Source organism: Poecilia latipinna, unplaced genomic scaffold (genome assembly GCF_001443285.1).
Source record: "Poecilia latipinna isolate Pla-1442-1.1 unplaced genomic scaffold, P_latipinna-1.0 Scaffold457, whole genome shotgun sequence".
Taxonomy (NCBI): Eukaryota; Metazoa; Chordata; class Actinopteri; order Cyprinodontiformes; family Poeciliidae; genus Poecilia; species Poecilia latipinna.
The window spans coordinates 702,539-712,672 of NW_015113073.1; the positions used below are offsets into that span (position 1 = coordinate 702,539).

At 35.2% G+C, this 10,134-nt stretch overlaps 1 protein-coding gene across 1 annotated transcript in view; it reads left to right on the forward strand.

Moving 5' to 3' along the window:
• LOC106951387 (FRAS1 related extracellular matrix 2) overlaps nt 1–10,134 on the forward strand; it is a gene marked incomplete at its 3' end in the record, with an annotated part of 84,593 nt that overhangs the window by 29,885 nt on the left and 44,574 nt on the right. Inside the window, exon 3 of the mRNA XM_015038896.1 lies at nt 7,066–7,212. Coding sequence (XP_014894382.1) covers nt 7,066–7,212 — 147 coding nt within the window. The remainder of the gene's footprint in view (nt 1–7,065; nt 7,213–10,134) is intronic.

A 10,134-nucleotide genomic window follows, 5' to 3' on the forward strand; every position in this document is an offset into this window, starting at 1 on the left:
TATATATATCGTATTTACCTCTAGATTTTGTTTGGTTTGAAGTTCTGAGCAGTGATTCAAGTTGTGGAGGGAATGATCAAATGCAGTATAAATGATTAAACAACATCTAAGCAAATTAGAGGTTGAGAAAGTCAAGACCTCTGAGATTCTTATTAAATGCCAAACAATTAAACTATAAGAAATGCATAATTAGATTTTTTTTGTTTGTTTTTTGTTGTGATTATATCAATGTACATAAATCTGGTGAGTGCAGAAAATACTCCTGGTACTTCAGGCCAGGTTCACCAAACCTTCCAAACTTCTATAGTTTTTGTCTTCATATTTTCTTTCTCTGCTCCAACAGTGATGGCTCTACGAGTCTGGAGTCAAACAGAAAATGAGATTAGAGCAAGAGTCTATCTGGATTTAGTGTTGCTCTTGTAAAATCTTTTGTGCCTTTTTTGATATTGAAATATTGATGTCTTAGCAGAGTGCGTAACAAAAAACTTCACAATGCTTCTCAGAAGGTTTGTATAGTGAAGGAACAGTTAGAGTGTCGGTAGTAACTTTCTTTGCTTGCCCAATGCAGTTAGTTTCTGGAACAGACGCACCACGCCAACACCTGCAGCAGAGATGTACGGTACAAGAATAGCACCAAGTGTGCTACGCGATGTTTTTAATTTATATAGGGAACACTTTCCAATGCAGCCACACTATAAAGAAAAAGTAAAGAAAGTAAATGCATCATCATTCATTTTTAGCACATTTTTGAGAAACCTTTGATATCGACATTATGTCCGAAATGTAAATGTCTTGTCAAAATGGAAGCTTGTAGTTCTCCATTCAGTCCCTGATAGGAAGAGCTTAAATCAACCCAGCAAAAAGCGAGGAGACGTCACGAGAGCACAAGCTTATGAACACACACAGCTGACAACCGATTTTACACATCCTTTTTATCTGGAAGTGACGGCTCCCCCTCTATGACTGTTACATACATGTTATATTTTTTCTGAAGATACTTGAAAGAAGCCTTTTAAGAGAATTTGAGCTGAACATTGAACAAGAATACTCCGTGACAGTTATTTCTGGTACTCATGCTGTAACCATTTTGTATTTTTTCTGACAGCAAATGTAACAAACAACAATTTTCAGGAAGTGATATTTATACGCAACTGAACTCATAATGCTAGAGAAATAGTCGGACTGACTCCACAGAAATGTTGTAATTGCCTGTGTCTGTGGCTTCACCGTGCAGAGGGAACACCGTAAGCCAGTTTTGGTTTTCACATTTTAGTTCACATTTTTCTTACCAAGTCATCTAACATCTTGTGTCCATTTAAATTTAGAACTTCAATATTCTTCACAAATATACAACTCCCTTCTTGTTTTGATAGCGCTCCTGTGAAACAAACCCACCTTTTACTTCAGAAGCTCGCACTGAGTAGAAAAAAAATAGTTGGGAAAAAATAAAACTAATCCAAATTCAAAACCCCACTTCTCACTTCACACAACTAATATTGTATATATGTATTATTTACACGCAGTTATACGTGTATTTTATATTTATCTTTTTTTACGATGACCAGATTGCCTTGGCATGTCAAATTCATGACTTTCTGTTTCCAGGGGTTGTAAATAAGATGTCACACAGTTAGAGGCACATCTTTAAAATGTCAAAGATAAGAGAACATGCCTTTTACGTAAAGGCATGTGTCTGTCTGTTAAATGCAGAAATTGCCAAGCAAAAATAGTTACTGACCTCAATTATATCAGATCCACAACTAAATTAGTAATTAAACGCTTTAACATAATTGGAACCATGTTAAACAAGACTAGGTGATACCCTGAAGGTAATGTTACCACAGTGTACTAAATGGTTGTACAAAAATAGGCAGACAGACAGTCGGACAAACAGGTCACTTCATCCTTACCTCCCAGGTGTCCAGTTTTGACTACAGTTCCAACATAAACAGAAGCACATTTACACAAAGTGCAGGGGCAAAACATTTGTAATGTTGCTTGGATTCAGCTGTGGAAGGGATTAAAAGGTTCAACAACTTTTCTTTTGGAAGGGCATCTTATTCTTTTTGACAGAAAAATTCAACTTGTTCAGGTTGAATGGAAAATGTTAGAATGCAGCCATCTGCGTCTAACATTGTGTGACTTGAAAGATAAGAAATTGTTTTCTTCTTGACATCAAATGAGCAAATTAAATATAAAATATTAATTGTGTAATGACATTCAGGATCAACTTCAGTAGCAAATACTGAAGCATTCTTTTGTTGTCTAAAGTTTTACAGTGAGTATTCATACCTTCTTAAATTCACCTCACTTCATAGCATGATCATAGCCATAAACTTCTCTGCATTTTATTGATGTTTTGCATAATTAACAAAGTAGTGTTAAAGTAAAAAAAAATAAAAAATACACGATTTCATTTCTTTTCCTAAATGAAATGTCTGACGTCTTGATTTACATTTAAAATGTAAATTTTAAAAAGCTCAGTTGGATTGGAAGAAGAATGTAAACAATATTTTTTCTAATTTTGCCACAGGTTATTAATAGGATTTAGGTCTGAGCGTTAATTGGGTTCTCCTAATGTGTTTTGATCTAAACCATTCAAATGTAGTTCTGCTCTATGTACATTTTCTTTGTTCATCTTTGGAAGATGAACATCTATCTCTGTCTTTTTGTAGCTTCTGATAGATTTTCTTCAGATTTGACCTGTGTTTACTTCAATCCTTCAATTGACTCTGGTCAACCTACAGTGCCTTGCAAAAGTATGGCAAGGCACCGTGTTTCTGAAAAGTGCATGTTTTTCACAATGATCTATTTCTGTTTCAATACATTGACTGTCAACTTTACATAACTACTATATTATTACTCACAATTACCAGAAATGGTGAAATATAATCCTGTTTCTTCTCCATGTTGCAAACCAAAGTAGAGATGACTGATTTGGAACATGCATGTCAATTAATGTCACTGTGAATATGAAATAAAAGCATTTCCCTCAATGTGACAGAAAACTGGAAATAGAGTGGCCTTGGAATTTATCTAAAAAATATTGCTGATTTGATGCTGTCTCTTTCTTCTTTTTTCTGATGTTTATTTTATTACAAAGATTGCCTATCAAGGCCAACGGCAAAGGAAATTTGCAAGATTTAATTTTCTTTTTCTAATATAAATAAAAAACATGTTGAAATTGCATCTAGAGCAGTAAAGAACCCATATTCATATCTAACTAGAGACATCATTCACCACATGTAGTTTCTTCCTGGTGTAAAATGTGTTATTTTCTCAACATTCTTTAGCTTTGTAATTCAATTCTGCATAGCTGTCCACTCCGGTAAAACTTAATTAAATGAGAATATAGACAGTGAACCATATTTTAACAGAAAAAAAAAAAAACATCTTTTAGGCACTTGAAAAGGAGGTGAGTTTAAGTCTTCTAGCTCCATCACAGCATGAAACCTTTTCACGCTCCTGTGCAGGAGGGTTTCATGCCTTTTAATATTAAGGCTTTTTAGTTCGAGGGTAATCTCATCTGACATTACAGCTCTCAGAATTAACTGGGTAAAGTACATCCCAAGACATCGCAGAGACAGTGGCAGACAGAGATCACATATTTTCTTTTAGGGTTTCTCAGGGAGGCCGTGATCCTTGGAATTTGTCATACAGAAGCAATCATCTCAAATTGGTCTGAGAAGAAAAGGCAAAGAAAACAAACCTTTGTGCTGAATTTTTCTCAGTAAAACCTCTAAAAGGAATGTGGAGAGTGTTTTTTTTTTTTTTTCCCCTGCATTGAGAACTATTTCAAAGACATCTTCTGTGTATTGTCAGCACACGTGAGAGGTCTTTCATCCCTCTAAATGGCTGGAGGAATGAGGCGCTCTGTAGCCTGCTGCTTCAGATTCCTATTGTTTGTGCACAGCCTCTCGCCCCCACTGAGAGGTCACGAAAAAAGGAACATATACACGCGAGCAAACTTCAACATAGGCATGCACTAAGATTTGTGTGTCAGTTTGCAGGGCACTCAGTACCATGGATGAAAGCCAAGGTTGCAATATGCAGTGGGGTTGGAATCGGAGCGATGTAAACGTGTGCAGTTCTGAACGTGCAGCCGATAAACGAAGCTTAAAGTTGGCCTGAAGGCCTTTCGAGAGGGGGATACATGACCTCTGATTATATTAGCAGTCTCCTCACCTCAGCATGTTGTGGATGTGTCTGCCAGGCTGGAAAGTACTGAACTTTTCACCTCTTCTGTGTGTTTTAGCACCATGTCAGCAAACCATGTTAGAGGTTTATTCTGTTAAAAAAAAAAAAAAAAAAAAGCTGAAGCGAACGGGTGTTGACTCCGTAGATGGATGAAATCATCTTTGCTCTTAATTATGGATGTGACAGAGCAGCACCACCCTGTTTGCACTGGGATTACTGAACAACAGTTCTGCCCGGCATCACTTATGATGAAGATGCAGTGCTGGCATAAATTCTTTCATTTAGAGAAATAGCTTGTAAAACAAATAGATGTGAAATTGATGCTGTAGCTAAAGGACATATCTGGATTTAGTTGAATACTTCATATAATTAAACCACCAAAAGTATTTACAAAAAAATTTGCCCTTACTGTAATATGTTGCCACACCACTACAATCTCTGTTCTTCATCATAGTAAAATAAAACATCAACAAAAAGTTAATTTATTTTTCTAATTCAGTTGAAAATGTGAAGCTTAAATATGTAAACCATTGAAGGTCATTGCCAACGAAGCTGGTTTTTCAGAGTGCTGGATCCAAACATGTTAATGGAGGTTTGAGTGGATGGAAAACGTATGGTTGAAAAATGTGAATAAGTTTCATGATTGGCCAGCAAACTCATTTGGCAAACGATGAAGCATTGCCAAAAAGAGGATGAGAAACATTAAAGCTGTGTGTTTTATTCTGGGAAGTCTTTATAGATTTCAGATTCATCATGCTCTGTACTGATTCATGGTTTCTTATGCCTTATACAGTAAAGAAGAACCAAAGCAGAGCTTCATCAAATTACTGCCTTCCCTTTTTTGTGTTTTTTTTCTGTCATTAGTGGTATGTTCTTGGATCTTTGTGGTGCAAAGATTCTTTTGATGTTGGAGTTCAGTTTGAATAGTTTCCTTGGCTTTATTTCTACCATCTACACAATTAGTCTGACCACCTGGGGTTGGGCATTTTCTGTCGCATCGACTTTCTCAAAGCTTCCCCATAAACCTTGTACTTTTTGGTAAATTGGCAGATGTGGTCTCATGAAAATTAGACTCCCTCATAGTCTCTCTTTAAGACAAATATACCAAGTATGTTCTTCTCTCTAAGCTTCTTAGGTAGCTCTTGCATTTCTGGTTCTGGTTGATGTTCAGCGAGGTGCACGCAACAATGCCAAGCTTCCCAGTTTAATATTTCTTTTTCTATTAGAAGGCTGATTAGCTCATACAAACCTTGAAGGAACTTTTGATACTAAATCATTTTAAATGCTTACTTTGCAACATAAGAAAATTGCAAGAAAATTGCCATATTATGTCCTTCTGAGATAAACAAAACAGTTTTATTTGTTTACTCCATTTTATTTTAAAGACATACTGATATAAATTAGATTGTTGCATTTTTTAGGAGGAATTATGTTTTAATGAACTGTAAGGGTGCTAAAAAATGGTCTCTTTCAGTACCTGCAAGAATAGGCATTGTTTGCCTTTATACAAAAGCATTAAAAACATCATCCTGCCTCCACTTCTTATATTCCCTTTATTGGTGCTTTCTTTTGATTTCCATTCAGTAACAAACCCCTGAGTGTAGGTGGTTAGATTAGATGCACAAAGCGCCATCCTTCCTGCCTACTCTTTTGAAGTGGCAGGTATTGAGTTCCTTTATTAGCCTAGCAGAGGAAGAAAGAAAAACACCATTTACTCTGCAACTATTTTCTTAGATACACTGATTTGTTGGCATGCTTGAATCTCTCAGATGATTATAAAAAGAAAACAAGACACTGCTCAACAGGACTCAATAGTATAGGATCATATGTTCTCTTTTAATGACTGGGTAAACTGCAAACCAAAACTAATTAGAGGACTTTCCCTTCTTTCTAATTTCATTATAGTTATCCCCCTGGGTCACATATTCTGTTCTCTTAATTTCATTGGTAGTTGGAACATGATGTTTATTGCAGATTCTGTCTGTGAAACTGTCAAAATAAAAGTGGCTGGAGCAATGTACATGTCAGTAATATTTCCAAAGAGAATGGAGACCAACACTGGGCTGGTAATACACGAGGAACTGCTGAGTTATTTTTTAACCCAGATATTGAGTTGATACTGTTGGGAAGGAAGCTTGGTACTTTTAAATTAAATAAAAAATTTACTACTTTCTTAAATGGAATAGAAAAGAACTTAGAAGTTTGTCATTTTTAATCATTTGAAAAAGGATCACATGTCTACATGTTAGTGTACTTAACCACTCTAACATCTATTAGTGGTGTTAATTAATTAGATTTGAACAATGATGTGCTTAAGCTCTTATTTGGAGAAATATCAGCAATACAAAATTGCTGTGTCCGCTTATATTGTTTTATTTGTTTGTAAACAAATGCTAAAATTTCAAGACTTAACTTTGCTTAAGAAAGTAATTTTGTTGATATTTTTAGTAAAGCTATCTTACATTTGTTTTTTTAACATAATTTCAGTTGTATATGTTTAATAATATTTAATAATACAGATTAATTAAGAATTTTATGAAGAAAAACATATAAGTAGTCAGACAGTGTTATATTGACTGTGAGCTTTTCAAATACAGTTGTTTGTAAATAAAATTCAAATTAGTTTATTTCTTTTTATCTAATGAAAAATCAAACTAAATAAATCATACATTTCAATTCAAATATCACTTGCTCAGTAAACCAAGTTATCCTTTTTAACCTTTTTTTGTTAGTCTCACTTCAACCTGGTTTATGTTGAAGCTTATTATTATTATCAACTAATAAGCTTTGACAATTCGCTTATTATCAAAGCTTCACTTGGGTTGGATATATGTTAATTGTTTTATTTTTTAATTATTTGTTTTCTAGGTGGAAACAAGCTGAAAGGACAGCAATTCCGCTTGGACTGGGCCTGGATTTCCATGGAGAAAGAGTATTATGTGGTGGACGAGGAAGACAAATTCTTGGAGGTGGTGCTCCAACGAAGAGGATATCTGGGAGAGACGTCATTCATTGGTCAGTCTGTTTGCCTTTATGCCTCCTTTGCTTTATGTCAACCTTCATCTCTCTGAACTGAGATTTATTGTCTCTGGATTTAGCCACAATAAACAATGATTGATGCAGGGTGTATAATATCAGACTAGGCTCTAGGCAGCAGTGTCACAATAACTGTCAGATGAATTGCTGTAACCTCTTGGGGAGATATTTATTGCTCCTGCATGAATAACACAAACACCTCCCCTGACTTTTCCCCAAGTGCTGTTATCAAACTAAAAATCTTGGTTTTGTGACTTGGAAGTAAGAGGAGATAATTATTAAAACTTATACTCAAGTAGGCAATCCAACATCATTGTTATAATTTGAACTCAATACATTTTAGTCTGTTTTTCAAGCTTTTAATCTTCCAGTTTGTCAATGTCACAGATGTTGTCACTTTACAATTACTAGTGTCATTGTATGACATCAAAGATACATGTTTTTTTGTCTTTTTTTTAACAAATTAAAACCTAAAAGCATGGAGTCCATTTGCATTCAGCCTTCAGAGGTTAAAATCCATCTGTATGTAATATCAGTGTATAGATACAGCTGTTCTATGAAGACTTTAAAGGTTTGTTAGCGAACCTTAGAGAACAAACACAATCAAGAAGAGCAAAGAACACAGAAAGTATTGATAGCAAGGGGGCCGACCATAGAAGTGGTTAATTTGTGTAAGAGGAAAAAGTGTTCCTTAATGCGGAATAATTTTGTTTAAAATTATTCTGCCGCAATAATACCTCTGTAAGGCTTTAACAGAGGTGCCAGTAGTTCTGGCTGGTCCTTTATTTATTTACTTGAGTTTTCCTCTTTGTTATTGCAATGAGATTGGGGAGCTGACCTTGTAAACATGCAGAATAGAAGCCGCAGAAATGATGGGTATTAGTATTTTTTTTCTACATGAAAACTTGAGAAAACTTTCCTAACACATGCATACATGTTAGTAAGCTGCTGTTACATTTTTCTACTAATTAAACTTGCCTCTTCTCTTAAACACACCCTGTGAATTTCCACAGCAAATTACATTTTGCAATGAGATTAACAATTTTCATGCATCATTTTCGGTAATTCAGTGGTTTAGGTGGAAATTGCACAAGACTTTAATTAGACAGTTCCTATTAGTTTAGTACAAACATTGTGATTTGATTTGACTGATGAAGGTTTAATTAGGCTAAATTTACATAATTTTCATTTGGAAGTTTCAGTAATTAAAATGTGGTCAAGGTAATTTTAGGCTTTTCTCACTCCTTGGCAATATTTTATTCATTTTTCTTGAAAAAGGGAAAAAGTCATTTTCCTGGGGGATATTATAATTTTCTTTCAAGTAAATATAACATAATAAGTTTAACTTTAATCTTATGTTTAGTTTATCAATATATGCATCATATATACAATTTACAACTTATATCTCTTTCATTTACAGGTAAGAATTCAGGATATACTTTATAAACTAAGCAAAAGGGATCGTCGATTAAATATACAAACAAATAAAACATTGCATTTTTGGAGTTAAAGGTGTAACGCAAAAACGTGTGTTCTGAATCTTACCACCACGGATCAATGTTTAGGCCTCCAGTGAATAGCATACAGTGAATGCTTCAGTTGATCTTAGAAATATAATTCTTTTTCCCAGGATATATTTTTGGTTTTAAATATTTCACCCAGTCTTGGAAAATAGGTCATGCAGAAGAACCCATAAAACAAAGGAGTATCACGTGAAAGCCAACCTGTAATAAGAGCATACCTCAAAAATAACAGTATATTTTTTCATCAATCTGAAATATTCTAGAGGTTTCCCTGCAGAACATGCCTGCCGAATATATACCCACACATGCATGTATGTCTCTCTGTCTCTCTTTATATAGCTGAGTTGTACCCAACTACTACTGCTTCAATGCCAATCTAATACTAAGCTTTCTGAGTGGCAGAGCTTGGTGATTTGGTGTTAAAAGGAACAGCACAGCATGTTTTTGTGCTTATGTCAGAGTGTTTGTGCAAGTTCGAAGGTTTAAGGGATGATGACGATGCTGTCTCTGAGCACCTCCCTTAGCCTTGACTTCATCATGGTTCAGCTGGTTTGCTTATGAACAAGTAGCACTTGTAAGCAACTTTTACTCTGCCGCCTCTCATCGTCATTCTGGTCTTTGTAAATCCCGGAGTCCCTTTTAAATATACCTGTGTGTCAGGTTGTACAATAATATGTATCGACTTGTGTAGATATACTCGTGAGAATTCACACTACTTGGGACGGTTTGAAGTCTGTCCCTTAAGTACAAATGAGAAACCATGTTCTGATGCTCTATCTTTGCACAGTTAAAACACCTGGTTATCTCTGAACACCCATAGATGGTACACTCACTCACACACACTCATCCTATTTCAAGGCAGTGTTTTAAAAGCAGCGTCTAGGTAACATGGCTTTCTGACGAACTGCTGAAACACTTCAAATTGAAACCACTTTCATCTAGGCTGATGTAGCTCCCAGAAATTCAGCAGAGGCATAAGTCCATGGCTGGGGTGAAAATTAACTGAAGTAATTCTTGTTCTGGTTTTAGAAAATTATTACATTTTACTTCATAGCCCAAAGTCTTTTCATTTGTGAAAGTGGGGAAACACTGTAGCTCAGATTAAAAAAAAATAATAATAAAAGGAAAGAAAAAGGTTACTGATATTTAATAGAAATAACAGTGAAATGCAAATTAAAACACTGCATTATACCCACAGGAAAATTTAAAAATGCCAATGGTTTTTGAAAGAGGTGTATAATGTAGCATATTGAATGAATCTTAAGGTTGTCATACATATAAAAAAAAATTCCCTTCTCACCCTCCGCGGGTGGTCGTCTCTCTTTTCATCCTCTGAGCTCGGGTCCTCTACCAGAGGCCTGGGAGCTTGAGGGTTCTG